The 22,588-nt window shown below is 39.1% G+C and overlaps 1 protein-coding gene and 1 long non-coding RNA gene across 6 annotated transcripts in view; one reads left to right on the top strand and one right to left on the bottom strand.

The window, feature by feature from the left end:
- Positions 1-45: 45 nt before the first annotated feature.
- LOC141779160 (uncharacterized) lies at positions 46-2,751 on the top strand. Its single transcript, XR_012596213.1, has 4 exons — positions 46-352; positions 1,012-1,193; positions 2,452-2,571; positions 2,694-2,751. It is a non-coding gene; the product is annotated as an uncharacterized LOC141779160 (long non-coding RNA).
- Positions 2,752-3,638: 887 nt separating this feature from the next.
- The window catches only part of plekhg4b (pleckstrin homology domain containing, family G (with RhoGef domain) member 4B), a 41,771-nt gene continuing 22,821 nt past the window's right edge, over positions 3,639-22,588 (bottom strand). For 3 of the 5 annotated variants that reach the window (XM_074653841.1, XM_074653840.1, XM_074653837.1), the window contains 21 exons: positions 19,430-19,633; positions 18,757-18,880; positions 17,643-17,736; positions 17,051-17,137; positions 16,808-16,924; positions 16,286-16,384; positions 15,884-16,026; positions 15,638-15,776; positions 15,396-15,518; positions 15,128-15,292; positions 13,748-14,604; positions 12,646-12,895; positions 12,243-12,332; positions 10,479-10,703; positions 10,082-10,252; positions 9,809-9,986; positions 9,584-9,700; positions 8,897-9,175; positions 7,633-7,862; positions 5,568-5,637; positions 3,639-4,005 (listed from right to left, as the gene is read on the bottom strand). In XM_074653841.1, the coding sequence (XP_074509942.1) occupies positions 5,593-5,637; positions 7,633-7,862; positions 8,897-9,175; positions 9,584-9,700; positions 9,809-9,986; positions 10,082-10,252; positions 10,479-10,703; positions 12,243-12,332; positions 12,646-12,895; positions 13,748-14,604; positions 15,128-15,292; positions 15,396-15,518; positions 15,638-15,776; positions 15,884-16,026; positions 16,286-16,384; positions 16,808-16,924; positions 17,051-17,137; positions 17,643-17,736; positions 18,757-18,880; positions 19,430-19,633 (3,737 nt within the window). In that variant the 3' untranslated portion in view covers positions 3,639-4,005; positions 5,568-5,592. The remainder of the gene's footprint in view (positions 4,006-5,567; positions 5,638-7,632; positions 7,863-8,896; positions 9,176-9,583; positions 9,701-9,808; positions 9,987-10,081; positions 10,253-10,478; positions 10,704-12,242; positions 12,333-12,645; positions 12,896-13,747; positions 14,605-15,127; positions 15,293-15,395; positions 15,519-15,637; positions 15,777-15,883; positions 16,027-16,285; positions 16,385-16,807; positions 16,925-17,050; positions 17,138-17,642; positions 17,737-18,756; positions 18,881-19,429; positions 19,634-22,588) is intronic. The other 2 variants (XM_074653838.1, XM_074653839.1) reach the window with 2 other exon arrangements.

The raw sequence follows: 22,588 nt of genomic DNA, 5'->3' as shown, positions 1-22,588 counted from the left end.
CACACGCACACACACACACACACACACAAACCCACAAAATGTTTGCGTGCAGACTGATTTGGAAAACATTGAAAACTGCCCAAATTTTTGAACTTTTGTTCATAAATGTAAAGAAAAGTGTATATATTGAATGAGAAATACTGTACCATAACATACACCTTTTATCACTGTGTTGAACATGATGATATAGAGACCAGTAGAGACCAGTGGTGGCAGAGTGAGGAAGTTAAGGTGTGATGGTGACCTCATCTTTCAAAGTATTTGCGGGGAAGTGAAAACCATGCCTAAAGAGTGAGGCACTTGTTTGAGACAGATACAGAGTGTGAAATAGATACTTCTCAAGCCAAACCGGGTAAGATCTTCATTGAATTGCATTGAAAAAAAAGCTTTGCTGTTTGCTGTTTTGCAATAGAGAATATGAATTTGTGAGCATCTCAGTGGATCGAACGTTCTTGTGAATGTTAAATGTGTCATCTAAGAAACAATAATTCTGCTAAGTATATGATAATTAGACTATTGGGAGCTGCAAAAGCACTGCAATAAATACAACATTTAATATGTTTAGATTTTTATGATACTACTCCTTTAATTGTTTGGGTGTTTACTTTGTTCTGTGGTTCTTTTCAAAGCTGTACTTTGTGGTGATCATGTAATAGATTGCATTATAGTGAAAGAAATCTGAAATACCTTGTCTGCCTTATTTCATTTATAAATGAAGAAAAATACGATACCTTCAAATATAATGTAATCCAACAACACTACAGTCAGTAACAGCAAAAATATTACTGAATCGTCACCTCACAGTGTCAGCAACAATTCAAAATCTTAATTTTCACAATTTGTTACAGTACTGTTGTATGGCATTGCATTATAATGTACAAGGGTTTCAACCTTTCTGTTCACTCTGAGTACCTTTTTAAAGCTACTGCACTGTTTGTCCAATGTTAAGACTAAAGGAGTCAGGATTCACAGTACAAACATGTTATAAACAAGAAACCATCATCCCTGCAGGTCAGAGAAGCACCATGGCCTGTGCCGATGTTGACATGGACATCCATGGAGGTGATGAGGCGCCACGACTACCCGGGCGGAGACATCCGCCTATAATGCGACATTACCAGGCTTTAGAGCTCATGCCAGACAACATAGGGCCGCTGCATGACCTGCTGCAGAAACAACCGGCCGTGTTGGGGGTGAGTGACAAAACTGCTGCTCAGGATAGATCATGCCAATAAACAAACCCTTTGAGAAGGTCATATTACTATTACAGAGGTGTTGACTCAACTTCATGGTGTATTTCTGGTGTTGTACGCTAATTGTATTCTCTAAAATCCATTTTATAATAAGAAAATCAGAGTATTTTAATCACTGCATTAAATTGGGGTTTGTTACCCCCATTTTTTAAGTCTCAAAATGTATATGACCCCAGTAGAAAATGTAAAATGTTCTACGTTTGAATGGAGAGGACTCCGAAAACATTAAATAGAAATGATGATACATTGCAAATGACTGTATCATTAAACAAACATCAGTCATAAAAAACTCCTATAGTACCTTTGTCCTGAGAAAAATGCAAAGCACTTTACAAGAACTCACATTCACCCCTACAGAGACAGGGATTGAATTACTAACCCTGCCATTACCGGACAACACGGTCTACCTGAGCTACTGTCAGTCTGCATTCATTTCTTCACAAAAATGCAATTAAAAGATAACATTACACACTGCTTTCTCAAATAATTCAAACATAATTGAACTGTATAAGCCTCATGTGTAATATGATTGTAATCAGGTCTTTACAGATGCCTTTTAATGTGTGTAAGTATTGCTTCATAGTTTGTAAGTTGCAGCAATATTGTGTGAAGTCAGAAAAAGGAACTAACACAGTGCAGTTTCTCATACATTACCACTTTGTATTATATACAATATTTTACTTTGCAAAGACTTTAGACGCATTACTGATCACAATCTTTTACTTATTCTATTTATTATGTCTAAAAATATGTACAACACAGTTTATGCAAGATGTCACAAACAGATTAGATGCACAGAAAAAGCGGATGTCCAAAATAACTTGTACCCATCTTGCAGATTTGGACAGCAGCAACAGGAAATGCTTGGTTGAGGGTTTTGTGGTATTCGTCTACCTCTGAAGTGTAAAAGCTCACATATAATACTGTGAATATGTGCACGATGTTGAGTTATTTGCTAGTTCACACAGTTTATTATTACCGTTTGGATGAAAATATATCTCGTTTTAGGAACATCATTTATTTTTTCTGTATAACTGTTGCAAACATTAATTAATTACATGATTCACGCAACATACTGATATTTTATGTAGCCTACAGAATATTATATGTCTTCTTGTTATTAATTTTATTTTAGGGTGTTTATTTGGTAACGATTTCCAGTAAGGACACATGCATTGTCATGAATTCATTGTCTCAGTCTCTGCAGATGATGAGCGGTCTCCTCAGTGTTGGAGTGGGAATTCTCTTTGCAGCAACTCAGGAGATTAATCATTCACTTTTGAATCTGTTCAGAGTTTCCCACATGACTGGACTACTCGTGAGTCTCTGCACAAATTGCCTACATTATAAAAAATAATGCACTAAATAAAGCAGATAAAACTGTACTGTGAGCTAAAACAAGTTAAAACAAATGTTAATATTACAACTTGTCCTCTGCAGTTCATCATTGCTGGAGTTGTTTCCAACCTTTTGTTCAAATATCCAGCTTTACTACCTGCAAGTACAACTCAATACAAGCCCATCAAACAGCTTTCAACAGTTAGATAATTATTAATAAAATAAATAACAAAGTTATGTCTTATGTTCCAGGTGTCCCTCGCGGTTAACTGTGGCTGTATTATTGTAGCCGTAGTTTCAGCTTGTCTGATAGGCGTTGACCTGGCTGGCGTTGGCCTGGCTTTCTGGCCTCCAGCCGATGATCAGCTTTGGAGGGTAAGACAATGTGAAGGATATGACAAATATTTTCATATATTTGCCAATAACATAAAACTAATGTGTACTTGATGATCTTTGTGTTTCTAACAGATGGAGTTTCTGGAACTTTGCTTGTTGGGGCTCGAGGTTTTTCTCTCTGCAATCCTCTGCTTCTGGTTCTCTAGAGAGAAACGTGCCAAATCAATATGAAAAGGCTGAAGAGGAAGAAGACATTTGAGGCTGTATATTAATGCTTAAAAGAAGTTAGGCGTAGCTAGAAGTTAGACGGTATTAGCAAACATTTAATGTGGCTTTCTTTTCTATCTCGATTGCCTATATTGGAGCTAAAACCCTGCTGAACAGCCCTGTTCACGTTTGTGGTCTGCGTCTAATGTTTGACTCGGACTGAGAACACAAGACTTGTGGTAAATAGATGTCAGCTTCTCTCATGTGAAGGAAAAACCACTCTTCATGCTCCTCAACCTCTGCATCTCTGTGAAACGGTAGTAGTGGGCCTCATAGTGCTGCTCTGTCGGTGTGGTTTGACACTCGTGCTTAGTTATCTGTGGAAATATCTGCAATGTGTTTTCAGCTGCACTCACACCTCACATACTGAAAGCTTTACTGAGCTGTGAAGAAATTGTGTTATAGGCGGAAATAATTAATTGTGGCAAAGAAATGAATACAACATGTTTTAAACATTTTAATCATCTGTACAACCTTGTCATAACAGAGGACTGCCAACGAAAGAAAAGACTTGATAGATCTGCCTGCTATTTTTTGTTTGTTTTGTAAAATACTTAAAAAAACTCATCTACAATATAAACACTGATTCATACCTAGCTCATTAAAACAAATGTACAGACCACTGACGTACCATCATGGCAGTGTATATTATGTGTCAATTTTCAATTTACAGTATCATAATGAAATGTCATTTAATAATTGAGCTTCATCCATTAAAGTTCTTAGTGCTGCGAAGCTGGACTCCTCTTATTTTCATCTCCTTGTCCTGATGTTCAAACTACCGTCATCATTCAGCTTGAGGACTTCACAGCTGTGAAGAAAGAAGGAAAACACAAGAAAGGAGATTTAGAAAAACATCTTTTCTCCACATTATGCAACATTATTTTACTCGAGTCAGCATGCATTATTAAGAAGTCAACTAAAGGGCGCATTTAAACACCTTTTAGTTCTAAAAATGGCATTATAAAATATATTTTAAAAACTATAGATTTTGTCAGATCAATAATTCGGTTACCCTAAATTTGTAAAACTTTCAGTAACGACTGGGCATCAGTGTTGTTTACAACACCAAGGGGTTGAGCAAAATGTAACTCAAACGGTTTGGTTTTTTTGAGATAAAATGAGTTGTGGAAGGTTTAACAAGAACTAGCCTATCCAATTTCATGTATTTTTTTAAGCGATTTTCAACATTACTATCTTAAACCAGTGGTTTTCAGGTGATGTTTTTATATGCTTTACTCTGGCTGCACAAACAAATTAAAGGGGAACACACAATGTATTTTTTGAAGTGCTAAAGCAATGTTATTGTCCATAACATTGCTATTACTTAATACTAAATGTTAATGACTAGATTACTGTGCAATTTACAAATGAAAAGACACTGAAAATAACTTTAACACTGACTGGAGCTTGAAGAATGAACAAAGAAGGAAGTAACACTGAAATAAGCAACGGGGGAGATTTTAGGGAAACGTATTTAAATGCATTAAAAAATATACTTTAACCTTTATCAAAATATTTAAAAGGAGCCAAATACGTTTGTTTCTGTACTCTATTTGATGACAACATTTTTAACAAACACATACGTAAGTATTCTCAGTACTTTTGGGGTCCTACTGGTTAAACATCTAAACATGGGGAATAATAAAAAAACTATGGACTGTGAGTGTTTAATTGTCATTTAGGTCCTGTAACAAAGAGCAACACTGAACTTCTTATTTATTCCACATGAATTCAATTTACTTGAATGTAATTACAGTGACACTGTTCTCATTCTGCTCAGTCTATTTCCTACTACAAACTCCAGCTCATCCAATTTAAAGTTGCTATTTTGCATTGTAATATTTTATGAATTTAATCTTTTTTATTGTATTGTGGTTATGCAATTCAGTTTTTTCAACAATAAAAGCATTTGAACATTAGAAACAAATAAAAACATCAAGTTAAACAGTTTGTTAAATAACACAAAACTCAGGCATCAACAAAAAAAACCCAGCATAAATGCATCCAAAGCCCCAAAAACAAAGGTTGTAACAGAGCATGCGTGTGTTCAAACATACATGAAACTCTTAACATAGATTTCATGACACAAATTTCACCCTTGTGTCAAACAGATGCACAGAGGAAAATGAGAGGATGAGGAAAACGTGAACGAAGCCGAGCCAGAAGTTAAAAACGAAAACAAACGACGAGTCAGGAGGAGAGCCCTCTAACCCACCAGGACACACCGCCATGCAGGACACAACGACAACAACACATGCAGCAAAAGCACATTTTCACACGGATTAGTAGTCAGTCGGGTTCCTCACAGTTGTTAGTGAGGCTGTGAAGGGAACAACACAGATGTCCGCTCAGGTGACACTGGTTACTTACTGAGCTAAAACCCCTCAGCTCTGAGTCAGACCACAGTAGAGAGGCCTACTGCCATATGAGAGTTCTTGCTCTGGTAAAAACAAAACAGCAAAAAGGTGGTGAGTGAAACGGAAGCTTCAAATACTCTCTACCACTCTGAAGAGTCCGAAATGAAAATATACCCCATCATTTAAATAATTAGTTTTACCACACTGGTTACAATGTGCGTAGTTTGTTTGATTTTATTATACGTAGCTATTGTAAGTAACGTATGTAGTTATGAGAAGACAGTATACACATGAGAATAAAAGCTCCACATTCAGATTAATGTGTGAATGAACAGAAGAAAATGTTGTCATCTAAGGACTTTTGCAGATGACAGTTTTCTCTACTTGAAGTAGAATATTTATACATTTTACAGGTGGAAAAATCAAACATTGTCAATATAATTGCAACAGCTTTGAGTGGTATAAAGATCACGCAGAAGACATTTTCATCCTAAACCTCTTCATATGACCAATTACATGATTATTAAAATCAATCATCATAGCCAAAATCAGGGTTATAATCAGGCTTTAAAATCACATATGTTGCTGGCTTTAGTGTTCTTTAGACAAATAATCAACATGGTGCTAAAATGTCTCTAATCACTACGCTTTCTAACCTCTATTGCTTTTGTTGAGTAAAAGTAAAAACCACATCAGAAAGCAGGAGCGCTTCAGAATGACATGAGGCTATGCAGCGTCGACTTGACTCCATAAACTGACGATTTGGCAACGTGTCTTCTTCAGAGCGTAAAAGAGTAGCACTATAGCTTTATTGCATCCAGGGCATTCAAATGTACAAAATTATCCAAAGAGAATAAAGAAGTACGATGAATAACAATGCTGTACATAAAATGTATGTATGTAAACAAAAACAAAATATTCCATACGCCCCATACTTGAATGCCTTTTACCCTGTACCAGTGGCAATACAGTACATTTTGGGCTGAATTTACCATACTAGTAGATGAAGGTTGGGCTTAAGGATATTTACAAGATCAATAGGAAGAAATATAGTATATTATATTATGCAGTAAATTCGAGAAAGAGTTAAAGGTCTAGTGTGTAGGATTTGGCAGCATTGCAACCAACTGAAACTTCTCCCGTGTGCTAAGCGCGTAGGAGAACTACGGTGACCAACGTGAGAATGCGAATGGCCCTCTCTAGAGCTAGTGTTTGGTTTGTCTGTTTTGAGCTTCTGTAGAAACATGGCGGCCGGCTCTGTGAAGAGGACCCGCTCCCTATGTAGATATAAACAACTCACTCTAAAGTAACAAAAACTCAACGATTCTTAATTTCAGGTGATTATACACTAAAGAAAACATACTTATTAATATTATATTCCATTTCTGCCAATAGATCCTCCTAAATGCTTCACACTGTTCCTTTAAAAGCACAATCAAGTAGATTACTTCTCTTTCAATAATAATTATAAAAAGATATAATTGAATCAGAAAAACAAAAAAAAGATATGAATAGGGTAAAACATTGAAGTACTTCATGTGATTAACTGTCCTAACTGCACCTAAAAAATACATGAACATATTCTGGGGTGAAGTGTTCATACCTCTATATAAAGATAGACTTAATCTAAAACACAGGACTTAAATAAATAACTAGAATGGCACTCGGAGAGCGCAGACCTCCGCCAAGGTGCCCGAGTACGATTGCCCCCCCTCTCCGTTCAGCTTGCACCATCATCCACGTGTATTTTTGTTTATGCTGAGATCAGCTGTACGTAGCAGAGCAGCGTAAAACACTTCATTCAAACTGTACAGAAACAAAATAAAACTCACCTAAACCGTCGTCGTTACTCTTTCCAACAATCAACTGTAATTTCATCGAGTTAAATGTGAAAAAAACACTGAATCTACAGTTGGCGGAGGTATAAATTGACTCGACTTAAATGGGTGTCACTGCAGCTATAGTTTATCTAATACTTCTCAGAATATGCTCTCATGAAACAACTTGATGTTAGCAGTAGTACAACATCAGGTCATCTTAGTATAAGAAGATAACAAGGAAGATGATCTAACACTCACTGCTGTGATGAACTTGGTGCCAAGGGGTTGCAGGTCTTCCTCCTCCTGGAATATCGAAGGAGACGCGATGGAGGAGGGCGGCGTGGAGGAGCACAGGAAAGAGGGGTTCTCGTTGTTGTTGTACGAGGAGTCCATGACGATGCTGGGGTGCCCGGGTGTAGTGAGGGTGCTCAGCCCTGTTACACTGTCACTGGAGTTACACTGGGAGGATGTCTCTGAGCTCTCAGTGACTGTCACACAACATAGAGAGAAAGATACATTAATATTGTAATACTGGATAAAGAAACACAGAACTCCATTAATTTCCTATTCAGACAAGAGTTCTTATTTACAATGTTCAGACTTTGGCAGCCCCTAGTGGTAGCAGCAAAGAAGACACTGTGGCAGATAGTAATCTACCCCTGTAAAAATGTTACACATAGAAGCTTTAAGGCTAACTATATATATTTTATTATAGATCTAACTATTTATATTTTACCCTATATATTATTTGTTTCATTATTTTATTGTATATAGCTTGTTTTTCTTATCTTGAAGCGCTTCAATATTTTAATGTGTTTACCTTTGCTGGAGTGGGTGAACACTTATGGAAACAAGTATTTTGTATTTCATATTTGTAATTAATTTAGATCACTTTGAAGAGAGCTGTATTCATTTTGACATAATGAGGGTCTCTTTCTGTTGATATGTGTCAAAAAAGCCAAATTAAGCCTAAAAACTTCCAAGGGGGGTGAATACTTTTTTATAACACTGTGTTTTGAAAAGTGCTAAAAAATATATTATTATTGTGCTTATTATTAGTATTAACTAAGCTATTATTATTATTATTATTATTATTATTATCATCATATTATTATTATAATTGTTTCTTTTTTTTTCATATTTAAATTTGTTTAAACGGTGTTTTTCTCACATATTTTATGTCCCCACTCATCAAAAAGTTGTGTTTTTGGCTGTAAGTAAACAGATTACAGCAGTTTAAATCAAATTAGGTTCTTGTATAAGATTGACAGCTCAGAAAATACTTTCAGTAATAAAAAGTGAAGAGAAAAATAAGGAGAAAGCAAAAAATTAGTTGCTGATTATGTGCCAAGAAATTAAAAAAGACAATCAACAGTTAAACAACAGTGTTTATGCTGAAAATGGTATTTTTAAAATCTTATTTAAAGTTTTTTAATAGTCAAACAACAGACTCATTCCCTGACGTTTTTCTTTACTAATAAATGGCCTTATGGGTTCTACAGCAGTAACAATAGCCACTCACTCATGGAGGGCTGGCTGCAGGTGTCCTGCTCCAGCTCATCTTCCTCTATGCAGTCGTAGGGCCACTGGGCAAAGGAGGGAACGCTGGTCACTAGGTATGGATGTGTGTGCGGGTGAGAGGGAGAGGAGTAAAGATGAAGATTGAGCGAGCCCAGCAGGGAGGAGGACGACTGGCTGCTGGAGGAGGAGGTGCTGCTGTTGGAGATGGTGGAGTGGGGTCTCTTGAACGAAGTGACGTGGTCAAACGAAGACACCGCGATGGACGCCCTGGTCCTGGACTCTGTCGGTAGAGACAAACACAGAGAGCAGTGAGATCATGGGAGAGATGAAAAGTGAGAAGAACGTATGAAAATTCCTGTGGTTGATAATGATGATAATTAAGGCATGAATCTTTTTTTTACAGCATCTCTGGTAAGCCATGAAAGAGGAGAGGTGGTTGTAATGACATCAAATCAGTATGGCTTAGATTACATCTGGTGACAAAACTCTCATATTAGCATTTGCATTAAAACACCTGTAAGCCAGAGCCAAGTTTTTGTGGTTTCAGCAAAGACATATCTTGTGTATCTGCATAATTACAAGGTGAGTCATGAAGATGCAACAAACCGTAGAGAGGAGGAGAAGGAGGGGGAAATATAATAAAAGTATACTGAGTCTACAATACATAAAGTGCAAAAGAACAGCTCACCTGACCCCTTCATGATATAGTCAATGGCTCGGTCACTGATAGCTGCATCACTTGGTTTGATGTCCATAAAAGGCTTGCTACCAATCCCCATGGACACCATCTCCTGCATGCGCAACTCTGCAATCCAGAAATGAAAATCTTTAGTTACAAAACCTTTGTCGTAAATGGAATAAAGGGGCCTGAATGTCACATAGATATTCAAATCCAAATTACAATTACAAACACCTCTGTTTCTGAGCGCCTGCCTCCACAGAATCTTCCCTATGATGGCGGTCCACACAGCCTTGACCTCTGCGGAGCTGGCTTGGAGTATAAACGTGTCCTGTGACTTCCTCCTACGGAACCAGATCTCAAAGCGTAGGCCGCTGTCGCCAACATTTTCAGTCATACCTATCTCTGCTGTCTAAACAGAACAGAAAAAAACCCCAAAACATTTATTATCATTATAAACGCAGAAGAAACTGCCCAAAAATAATCCTCCAAACAATAAACTCTTACTTTGAAGGACTGTTTATAGATGTAAAAGTCATATCCTCCTTCTATCTTCTTGGTCTTGCTGAAGAGGATGAGGTCTTCAAACAAGAAGACGTGGCGGAGGTATTTCCTGCGTCCACACCAGACTATGAACTCATCCTGGCAGCGGAGTTGACCCTGTTCTTTTAGGTTCACCTGGAGAGGAAACACGGCCGTTCACATGCGTCAGAGAGAACAATACAATTCCTGGCGGGACTCTGACCTCACTCTGCTGTGTACATAACAAGATGACCTCCAATTCAAAAATAGTTTTAATGTCATGCTAGACTGTCTTGAAATAATGTTAAGTAGTATTTGGCTTTTAAGATGACTTCAAAACATTCATCATAGCGACCACATGGCTCTGTGTATTTCTACTTACATCACAGCCCCGAATGGCATCCATAGCCAGCAGGTCGTTGCCATGGCGAAGCTGAAACTTGACCATCTCCTCTGCAGTGCGGAGGTCGCTCAGCTCCTGCTCCTGGGAATGACTGCACTCCTTGATCAGGTCTTTCAGCAACAGCGCATATTTACTCATCCTCTGGATGGGCTTCAGCAAGTAGGACGCCAAGTCCATCTTGTCCCCGAGCTCCAGCTGCTTATTCTGGGGGAGAGACACACAGAGAGGATTATTATCATGGTATTATTGTTTTTTCTACAAATCAATTTTGAATATGGGTCTACTTATGCAAAAGTCAAAGATGTGATGGGTCGTGCAAACTGTGGGTCAATTATGTTTTCTGGTATGCTGTTTAGCACCTGCGTTGATGTGCATTAAAGCCTGACCTAAACTACTTTTTTTGTTTTTAAAAGATATTTTTTGCCTTTATTAGATAGTACAGCCAAAGATAGACAGGAAAGGAGGAAAGGGGGAGAGAGGGGACGATATGCAGTGTTGCTAAAGACTCAGCCTTAGTTCATAAGACGCCCTCTCTACCAGGTGAGCTAACGATAACACATTTTTTAGGCCAATATCAATATTGCTATTAAAGAGTTTTAAAAAATCCAACATCATATCAGCCGATATTCATTTTTGAACACAAACACATAAAAAAAACAAAAAACATTTTGTATAAAGATCTCTTAAACATGCTTATTAAATAATTGTGACAAAGATATGAACTTTGGCACATTTTACATTTGAAAAATTAACTTCTTTGTGCTCTCTGGTGGACGAACTACAGTACGCAATAGTGAACTGTTTCTAAATGATCTCCAACATCCCCGTTAAAATAAATAACAACAACAACAGGGGTTATGATCACTTCTACCATCTCCATGACAACTGAGCAGCTCCATCCGCTGAGGAAGACCACAAGATGTGGATGAAAGATTTGAAAACAACAAGTAAGTTGGACTATGTGTTGAGACTTTTTTTTGTCAAACTCAAACATATTTTTGGGCATTTCTTAAGATTATTGTTCGGGCTTTTTTGCCTTTATTAGAGACAGCTGAAGATAGACAGGAAAGGGGGGGGAGAGAGAGAGGAAGATATGCAGCAAAGGGCCGAGGGTCGAATTTGAATCCGGGCCGCTGCGGTAAGGATTCAACCTTCGAGGGGATTTTTATACGTGTGATTAATTTGCACATTAATATATTTTTTCAAACAGTTTTTGTCCTGAATACTTTCACACAGAACACCAATATTAACATGGTTGATTTTTCGGAGCTTTCGCACCGCAAATAAAGGCACCAACAAATCATGTTGTCTGGAACGGGTTGAGTTTTGCCTACATTTATGAAACAACAACACGGAGGCTCCTTAGTCCGATTCAAGACGGCAAACTTTATTACTCCTTTCAACGTTTACCAAGGCAGCGCAGACCAGATCCACTCCTTCTGTTCTTACCTTTCACAATTTTCGTGTTTTTTATTTGTCACGCCCCCGGTATGTAAAGGCCCGCTGTACCAGGTGAGCTACCGGGGCGCCCCATTTCTGTACATTTCTTATCATTTATTGCAGTAACATAATCCGATACCTATCTGTGATTATCTAAAATCGTCCATCAATATTGGCCATGTCGAAGTATTGCTCGGAACCTAATATGTTTATATTGTTTGTGATCCATTTATGTAGTATACAACCAAAACATCATGTGACCTGCCACTATGTGAGGAATGCAACCAGAGTTTCTAGACGCACCTTAAAGAATTCGTTCCCATGGCTGCTGAGCAGAGCATCGGACTGGGGCTTATTCTTGCTGTACAGAGCATACATTCCAAACTGATCCTCCTGCACACAAAGATTAACAAGTTACAACACTGAATACAGTAAGAGGTATGCATTTCAGTATGAATGCTTCAGCTCTCAAGAGACTGTAAATGTAACTTCATGGGTTCACTATGCTGCTGACGAGGGACTACATGGGTATACATACATTAACAGCACTACCTGACACTACATTGTGTTATGTTGTTTTGAAAAACGTCAGTAAAAATAGGTCAACACATCATTACAGTCGCTGTCATTGGGAGCCACTAGACCTGAGTGCTGTTTTTAAGCTGTCAGCGTGCCGCCTCAGGGCACTCTGACTGTCTGGACTCACGTGTCTGAGGTAACAGCTACTGATGGAAAGCGGGGAGTGGGCGCATGACTCCAGCTCCTTCAGGAAGTACTGACTGTGGAAGTCCCACAGTTTCTCCACATTCCCGAAAATGATGCTGCGCTTCCCCCGCAGGTCCTGGGGCAAGTCCGGGCGCTCCATCTCGGGGAAATAGTGCTCAATGATGTAGTTGAGAGAGCGAACGTACTCCCTCTCTGTGGAGATCATCTCATCCATGATGTGCTGCACTTTACTGATGAACAAAAAAACATGATAAGGTGTAAGAGAGATATTTACAGTGCATTGGTATAATTATTAATATAATACCAAACAACTTTAGGTAATCAACAACAAATTAACAATTTTGATGTAATCTTTAATTAAACTGTACAATAATTCAACTGTGCAATACTCTTGTCATTAATACTGCCTTTATACTTTACATTTCAAGAAATATTCTTATTTAATTCTTATTTATACTATTCTTGCATGTAATAAATCAATAGAATCATTTTTTATTTACTTATTTACATCGTGGTTATACAGAATATTGTATGTGTCTGATGCACATATTTGTACATATTTCTTATTATTTATTTAAATTCATCTACATGTTGTGTTATATAGTGTAGCATACAACATATATAGCATGTTACATACTCCTTTATTTCTATTTTTCTTATATTTCTTTATGCTTTTATATAAGAGCAACTGTATTGTTTTGCGAGCAATTGTTTTGCATCATTTATAAAGCAAAAATAGCAAATACTTGCTAATTTCAGAAACTCACATAAGGATTTGCTTATTTTATTAACATTATGTTATTATACAGTGAATATTTTAGGATTTATTGAACCACAATCGAACCATATTTGTCAAGGAATCTTCACAGGGGATGAGAAGTAAAATAAAAATAATATCGAAACAGTATGTGACAGATTTAAAACAGTTACACAACTGAAGTTTTACTAAAGAGTCTATTCATAGTGTTTTGTGTTTCTGGTATTTTGATCATGCTCTATACAAATAACAGTTTTTTTTAATACAACATACATGTAAAGTAATATCCCAGTTTATGTTTAGTATCAGTGGTTCACTTCCTCACCTGCTCTTCTTGCCATCTCCGTCACTGTGTCTGTTGTGGACCCTGGAGGGCGTCGACATGCTGCGGCTGCGTCCTAACGCAGGACTCGTCACGTCAGGTCTCTGCAGCTTCTTCTCTGCAGACACGTTGTTAGCCACCTCCAAACCCTTGATATACACACCCGTGTAGCCATGAATGTGGCTGATGTCGGAGTGCCCGCTGTCCCTCGGGGTCAGCTCAAAGCTCATGGTCTTCTTCATAATCTTCTTCATCGGCTGCTTGCGGAGGCGGGCGGTCCCGGAGTAGATGGGCTCCGAGTGGCAGGAGATGGTCGAGTCGATGGTGCAGTCGCTGTCCGTGTCGTCAAACATGGACGGACTCTGCCTCAGTTTGCTGTCACAGTCGGGGGAGAATGTGAAGTGAGAGGAGGAGGAGACTGAACTGGTCGGGCTCTTAGAGAACGGCCCGGCAGAGTGAGGCTTGTTGTCCTCAAAAGTTAATGGTGTAACAGGTAAAAGAACACATGCTTTCGCTGCATGCTGTTCTGTAGTGGCAACCTGTCTTTCTGAAGAAGAAGCCGTCGTGTCAACAGCCGTAGAGTTCGGAGCTGCTGTCATGGCACGGGCCAAAGTCTCTTCCAACTGCTGTTTGGTCTGCTGACATTTGTCCCACACTGTGTTCCACTGCTGCAGCTGCTGAGGACTCTCCAGGGAGAGCACCATGTCGTTCAGGGTGCTGAAGTTGTCCATGGAGAACTTGGATGCCTCGGTGTAGTAATCCTGCAGGATCTGCACCACAGATGGCGAAAATTCGGCACCTGTGCTGTCCACACTCAGGTGACGGAAATAATCCTGGCAGTGCTCCATCCACTGGTTCGCCTACAGATTTGAAAGTTAGAGACACAGTATGGTTAATCCTGACAATATGTTTCAATTGTAAAGGAGTCCTGTAGGTATTTTGATACCCATTGTAAAGCACTCTGGTTGAAAGTATATGCTTAATCTAAACAAATAGAAAAAAGTGTAATAAAATGACTAGTCTGAAGAAATTATGGAAGCAAAATAGCTCAAAATTTACAAATTGATCAGTGCATGAAAAACAATGTTTTTGCCTGTAGTGTCTTGCCTTATTTTCTTCCATTTGGGGGGGATTTAAACAGTTTTTTTCACCTATATTCAATATCCTCACTCATCAAAAAGTTGTTGTGTTTTCAGCTGTAAGACGACACCAATTACTTGTATAACATTGACAGCAACATAGTTTCAGTAATAAAAAGTGAAGAGAAAAATTTGCAAAAATCACAAATGAGCTGCTGATTATGTACCATGAAAGTAAAAAAGACAATTAACAGTTAAACTAAACTTAATCCTAAAATGTAACACATTAGTTTTGAATACTTACTGAGTCATAGAACTCATACAGGTTGGTTAGGATGTCTAGCTGGGCCTTCCTCCTCTCCACTCTGCTTAAGGTGGAGCCCAGATGTTGCTTAAAGTCAAGGAGAGCCGAACCTGGAAGGGACTCCGGAGACTCTTTCACCAGCTGCAGGCCATGCCTCTGCTGTTGCTGTCAGGATGAGGACAAAACTGATCAATTTAGCACCGATTGTCTTCTCAAAAATAGGACATGGTCCACAAGGATTGTGTTTAAAAATGTTGGCCATATTTACCACCGACTCTTCCATAAACTGGTCCAAGTTCTCTCGCATCTCTTTAACTTTGGACCCAGAGAGAGTCAGCGACTCTAAAGGGGGGAGCTGCTTCTCTCCCTCTACACTGAACCACAGTTTGATCTGGAAAGACAACAAAATTGTTTGTCGATCGAGTATCCCATTTTATTGAGAGAGAAGAAAAGCAGCAGTAAATCTGCAGCACAGATGATAACATCAAGAGTGCAATAGTTGAAGCTCACCTGTTGTGTTTGCTCCTCAAACTTGCGCACATCCAGCAGGCTCTCTAACTGTTTCTGAGACTTGTTGGAGAGGATCACAAGCTTATGGACTTCTTCATCTACTTGGTTGTACAGTGCATTCAACATGTCTACAGCATCTCTGCATGAACAAAGAAAATAACAGGGCAAAACAGGTTATGGAAAGTTTATTCATATATTTTATCTACTATATATCACCACAGGTTTTACCCGTTCTTCCTTCAGTACCTGTAGTTTTCATTCTCACAGGCCTCTTCCTTCCTGATGCGGGCGAGGACAGTTCCTCCTTCTAGACGCAGCCTATTTAGACGGGTGTCATCGAGTACACGCTTCATGAGATGCCTCTGCTGTGCCATCACCTCAGACACCTCCTGAATCAAACATGCACAACGGTAAATAAAATCAAATGATGAAAGGAAGCACACAAATATGAAGTGAAATATCTGCATTTCAAACTCAAAACAAGATCTTATTATGGAGCTCAACAGCAAAAAACATCATGGTAACCATACAACAAACTCCTGAGCTGTTTACTCCAGTTACGAGGAAAGAGGCCAGCAGAGAGCTATTGTGTCAGTGGAGACACATAAATTAGAAGGCCAGACTGCCTGCAGGGGGGTGGGGACTGACCTCAGAGGTCTTCAGGTTGCCGCTGTTGCTCAGTGTGCTGATAGAGTCCTGAAGGGAGGAGATGGCTGCGCTACAACTGCTGGCAAATGGGTCAATTTTCTGTGAGAGAGATGGAGAGAAAGAGACGCAGGGAGATTATTAACACTAGCAGTGTCAAAACAGCACAAATTACTGGAGCCTGGCACCGTTCTTAAAAATCTGCACCCAGTTCTGGAGAAAAGTGAAAAACAATTGGCCCCTGTTCCTGCCTGAAATGCAGAGGATTGATTCAAGAGTAGCAATATTTCCATATCACAAACAGGCCATGTTTCAACTGGCCCAGAGAAGTCATTTCTGGTAACTCTACGTAACTTCGGCAAAACAATGAGTAATCTAATTTTCTTTTTCTCCTGAAGAACAACAAACACCCAGCAATGTAAACTGAAAAAAACTCTTTTCGCAAGAAATCTCCACCCTCGCCAAGTTCTTGAGTAAGTTTACAAATGTGTTTATAATGCCAAGCCGCCTCCGTCACACACCCACCTGTCTGAAGTGGATCCAGTGGTTGTGGTCGTAGTGGAAGGTGCCCTCCAGGTCTCTTGTGAGCTGGGTTTGGTCGATGTGTTTCAGCAGGGCTTTCAGAGACGACAGCGTTTCAGTCTGTGGCAAGAAAAACAAACACTCTGCGTCATCATGGCCTACAGCGATGACATTTGACGGGAATTCATCAAATCTCAATCCAGTAACCTGAACTATTACAAATCCCTTATCAGAGTCTTTATTTACCTGTACATCCATGTCTCTTTCAGGTTTGGCTGCTGTCTCCTTGTCCACCAGGAAGAGAACAGTGTAAAGTGCATTTGGTGCCAACGCCTGAGAAAAACATGCAATTATATCACTTAAAATGAAGAAAATAGATCATAATACATTTTTTTACAGCTACACTGACTTATATTGCATGTGTTGTGGTTAACAGAATGATCCTCCTGACATCAGTAAGAAAACTCATCATCATAACATGATGATACGTCTCTCGTAAGTTGGCTGCAGCCAGCCCGCTCCCAGTGTGCGGTTAAAAACAGACAAGTAAGCACAGGCTTCTCCTCGAAAGCCCTGAGGACAGCCTTTTTTCAGAAAAATGTCTTGGCACTGCAGTAACTACAACTTTAAAAAGGTGCACCTCTTTTTAAAAACACCAAACTGCGTCAAAGACTGAGAAGTAGAACAATAAGAAATGTGTAAGGAATGCCATAATGTGATAGCTCTGAGACGTAGCATTACAGCTCAGAGGACAACTGAGATTTACTGTAGCTGGGCCTGAAGACTCTTTGGGGCGTGTGTTTGGAGGGTAATTACATATTTTCCACTGCGGGCTCACCTGCAATTCAGACAGAGATGACAACAGAGCAGGAACAGGCTGTTGCCTCCTGCTGTCTATTACTACAGTTAGGCCTTGATCACGCCTTTCTTTCCTGAAAACAAAGTATTAAAGTTATTGAATTGTCTTTGTCAAACACCTGACTGCATGCAATACCATATTATGACAGCTCAGAAACTGATACTGTCTTATAAATGATGAAAACCTAAACACAGAAGTATATGATTATTATATGACATTTGTAGATGGGTTTGAGACATTTTTAAGTCTAATAATTCCAATTACACTTGAAAGACACGGAAATATCTAACACAGCTTCTACAGAGACCCCGTGAGATTCTCTAGTTTACTGTAAATGCCCTATATAAAAATACAAGGGCTGTCAAAGTTAACACAATAATAATGTGTTAACGCAAATTCATTTTAAAGCCACTAATTTCTTTAATGCATTAACATAACTTGTGATATTTAAGGTTGTATCGGGCTGAGTTTTAAAGCTAGAGTGAAGATACTGGTATCATATGAAACTAGAAAACTCAATGAATACATTACATATATTAACATTATTATATACATTTACAATACCAACCATGTCATACTAATACTACTTGTTGCGAAGGAGGCTAAATAACGCTCCAAACTTAACTAAATTTTGGGCGAGGAAAAACTGGCATAGCTATTTTCAAAGGGGTCGCTTGACCTCTGACCTCAAGATATGTGAATGAAAATGGGTCTAAAGTGCAGTACCTGTGAGGGTTTCTGGACAACATTTGTCACTGTTTACAAATATTAAATACTTGACAAATCTCCCTTTAAGGTAAATTTCGAACAGATAAAAAAGGGAATTAATTCAAGATTTATCGCGATTAACTATGGACAATCATGCGATTGATTGTGATTAAATATTTGAATCAATTGACAGCCCTAAAGAATACTGTTTTTTTTCTTTCGTCTATAAACTCTAAATAACAGCTGCAGTGTTAAGAACATTGAAAAAATGCTAAATGTGTGAATAAAGCAGTCGCATTCACCTCAGGGGTAAAGGGACAGGTGTGAAAGTTACTGGAGTTATTCTTAACACAGACAAAATAAACCCAAAGTATGCGTGACTCACCTCAGTGTGGAGTAGTAGTAGCCCAGTAAACAGGTGAGGTCACTGACCGTGCAACTCTCACCTGCCCACACCTGAGCTCTCGAGCACACCTGCAGCACTGCCCTCCCACTGCGATCTCTGTTTCCTGTAAGAAGGAATGCCAGCAGGGGGTCAACACTTCCCACTCACATGTCAACTATCATTTTCTTGGTCAGGAATGTTTAAGCAGCGCAATATCATCACACCAATGTTATCCTCTATGTGGGATCAGATACAAATGTTACTTAGAGCAAAAAAAGTACTTGAAAGTTTCTAAAATATCTGTTAAATTAAAAATGAGGGGGCAAAAAAACAATGGCCTTATAAAGGAATACCCAGTTTTGCGTTTCAGCCATTTGTCACACACCAAACACAGTACAATATTATCCAAAAATAAACAAACTCATATTATAAAAATTCAAAATTCACACAAAAGATCATGAATTAATTTGAGGATAATGAAACTGTATTCTCTGTGGTGGCCTGTCGCAAATTTCCAGCAGTAGAGAAGACACGTCCTATGTGGTATATCATGATTTAAAAAGGAACTTTTACAAAGTTTAATAAGCAATGCATATTATTTCATTGTAAAGTGAATGAACTGAAATGCATTACGCAGCTATAATCAGCTGTGTTCAAATCACTCGTCCCCTACCTGGCAGCATCACAGCACCCGATGTGAGCAGCTCTTGATTGACCTCTGACACCAGTTTGGGGAGGGATGAGTCAGTCTCATAGGAAGAGCCTGATGCTGAAGCCGGTCTGATGGCCGTCCCATTGGCAGCTTTAGGACTGTGTGACTCCTCTCCACTATGCCTGTGCCGCCTGCTCTCACTGCTGATGGTGTCATCACGCTGTCCTGTAGAAATAAGTATAAATAGTGAGCACATATTGTCTAAGTGATACTTACTGAGCCACAACTGTACAAAAATACAGAACAATTAACGGAAATTAGAAGCTTCCTTTCACCTCGGTACTAACCGTAATACCTCATGGAACAGGTGTTTACTAGTGGTGAGGTAAGTGTGCTCTAGTAGTGAGTTCACCCTGACTCATCAAGGAAACCAGGTGTGTAGTCAGCCTGAGTCATGCGTAACTCATGGCCCTAATAGACATATCATGTCATATCTTCACATCCTCCTCTTTGGACCTCCAAACCTCGAGGCTCTGTTTATCGGATTGCTCCTGACACAATTTATAGACTTGATCCTATTCCTGAGGCAGCGAAACCCACTCTCTGTACACCCAACTGGATACCTCACTGTGCTTTGGCTAAGTACTGTAAGAATGTCAAAATGGATAGCACAGTATGAATAGTACACAGTAGAGCTGCAACAACTTTCTAATGAATCAATTAGTTGATTGACAGAACATTAAAATCGGCAACAAATTTGATAATCAGTTTATCATTTCAATCATTAAACAAGCTAAAATGCCGATAAATCTCTGGTTTTAGTGTCAAAAGCAAGACATCTAAATTAGTCACTTTAGACTAGACTAAATTGTAAATTGCATTTTCCACTATTTTCTGAAATGTTTTAGAAAAGAGGTTTTCAAAGTGTGAGGTTGGCCTCTCCATGGGGATCCAAAGAGTTTCAGGGAAGGCTCAGTGAATGGAAGTGAAAATTAGATATTGCATTAATTATCAAAAGAAGATCACAGAAAATCTTAAATGTGTGTGATTTGGTTAAAGAGATGCAGCAATTTGGGGAATCTTACTGTTTTTTCAGAAACTAATTAATGTCTTAGGACAGACATTTTTTATGTATTTGGTTGAGTGTCTGTAGGATCAAATAACATAATCATGATCCCTTCGGTATCCAGGAATTGAGCGAAACTAAGAAAGTAAACTAAGGAGAAGTAAGGGGACGCCTTTTCCCAAGCTTTCTCTGAGGGGGGGCCACAGTCTCAGACTTTGAAAACCCTGTTTTAGAAAAAAGGATTAATCGATTAAAATAACTGGAAATAATTGGCAGATTATTTGATAAATAATTTTAAAAAAGATAAACATTAGTTGCAGCCCTAGTTAAAAGACAGAAAAAGACAGCTCCAGGTATTTGATTTGTAGTAAAAAGTGAGACAGCGCGTCTCTTTTAGTTGCTGCTTGCTGTTTTTCTGTTTGCAGGGGTTTGACCTGAAGGCAGCTCCGACAGTGGCATGGTACACAGCTGGGGTGCCCCATGTTTATAAAGCCGGATTATAACAGCCAGGTCTCCTCTACAACCCACACAGCCCTGAGCTGTGGCTTTTTTGTTGGGTTTCCCTTTTTTGTTTGTTTCTTTTTACTGTTTTATGCTCTTATTTTTAACCATTTTTATTCCTGTGAAACACTTTGTGACCTTTTTTCTGTGAAAGGTGATACACTAAATAAACTTTACTTACTTACTTGTTGTGGCAGGACAAAACCCCATGCAGCTCATCTACTTTCTACTCTACTGATATCACAGAATCAACCTACACATTCATTTTGACTAATTTGTAGTAAATACATAGATTTTTCTATCAGGTATACTGTACTCTTATCTTTACTCCATCCTTGTTACAGTCTAAGAACAGGACTGTAATACTCATATTTTACGAGAACATTTAAAATACCATATAATGAGACCGTTTACAGCCATGCTCTCGGCTATGTTAGGCTATAATTAGGCACAGTGATGCTTTGAGCTAAATACCAACATGCTAACATGCTGATGTTGAGCTGGTGTAATGTTTACAGGGTTCACCACCCTAGTTCAGCATGTTAGCACTAACACAAAGTACAGCCGAGGCTGATGGTAATATTAATAGCTTTGCAGGTATTTGGTCATAAACCAATTACTGGACAAAGTGAAAATTTGACCTGATGGTGGTGGGATCATCAAAAGGTATAAGGATTCATTCTTTATGGACCATGGACGTCTGTTGCATGTCAATCCATCCAATAGTTGTTGAGATTAAAGCGGCGGACTGACCAGCTGACCGGCAGACCGACATTCCCATTCCTGGAGTCACACACAGTTATAAACTATAGGTCCTTTCAAAACAGCAGGCATCCAAGAATTAATAGGCCTGAAAATAAACGTAAAACCTTGATAGATCTGCCGATAGATGTGTTGTTATGGATCTGTGTCTGACGGACACCTGTTGAGTGTTGTCTTTTTAAACAGTTTGAGGCCTCTTGTATTGTCCCGCTCTGTTCTGTGACAGTAAACCCTCCCAGCTCAGCCTCTATTGTCTACAAACCGTCAGTGCATTTCCTGTGCGACTGTGTGGCCAGGCTTGTGTTTGCTGCATGTTTCCTAAATTGCTTTGTTTTCAGAGGAAGTGACAAATGTAGAGTAAAGCCTCCTGAGTATTGTCCTATGTGAAAGTCTGTTTTTTGTGTAGTCTGCGGGACACATTTGCACGCCGTCAAAGAGGCTAAATCTGCTCTGGTTGCTGGAGCTTTGAGTTACTGATCACATAAATGACGGAGGGTGTGTTTTGATATTGCAGAGTTTGCTGGCTCATGAGTAATCCAACCCTTCTGGAGTATTTGATCAGAGTGGTGTGAGTCAGTGCACGTAAGGTCTTGTGTTTCTGGACTGAATGGACTCTCCAAAGACACAGGCATAGTTTGAAAGGCTTTTTTTTTTTTTTCGTGGATCCCCAGTGGCTGATTGATTCACAAAGGAAACTTTTGTAAATGAGGCAACCCATCTGGGATCAGTGCAGCCCCCAGCCCCAATAACACTGTAGGGTCATCTCATTGTGGGATGCTGGGGTCCCTGTGGTTGGTTTACAGGGTTTACAGGATCCTTTGTTGCCTTTGAAATGTCGTTGTGGGAAACCT

The sequence above is a fragment of the Sebastes fasciatus genome, chromosome 12, assembly GCF_043250625.1.
Source record: "Sebastes fasciatus isolate fSebFas1 chromosome 12, fSebFas1.pri, whole genome shotgun sequence".
NCBI lineage: Eukaryota > Metazoa > Chordata > Actinopteri > Perciformes > Sebastidae > Sebastes > Sebastes fasciatus.
The sequence above is the reverse complement of the archived record's forward strand: the minus strand, read 5'-3'. Positions and strand labels throughout refer to the sequence as shown.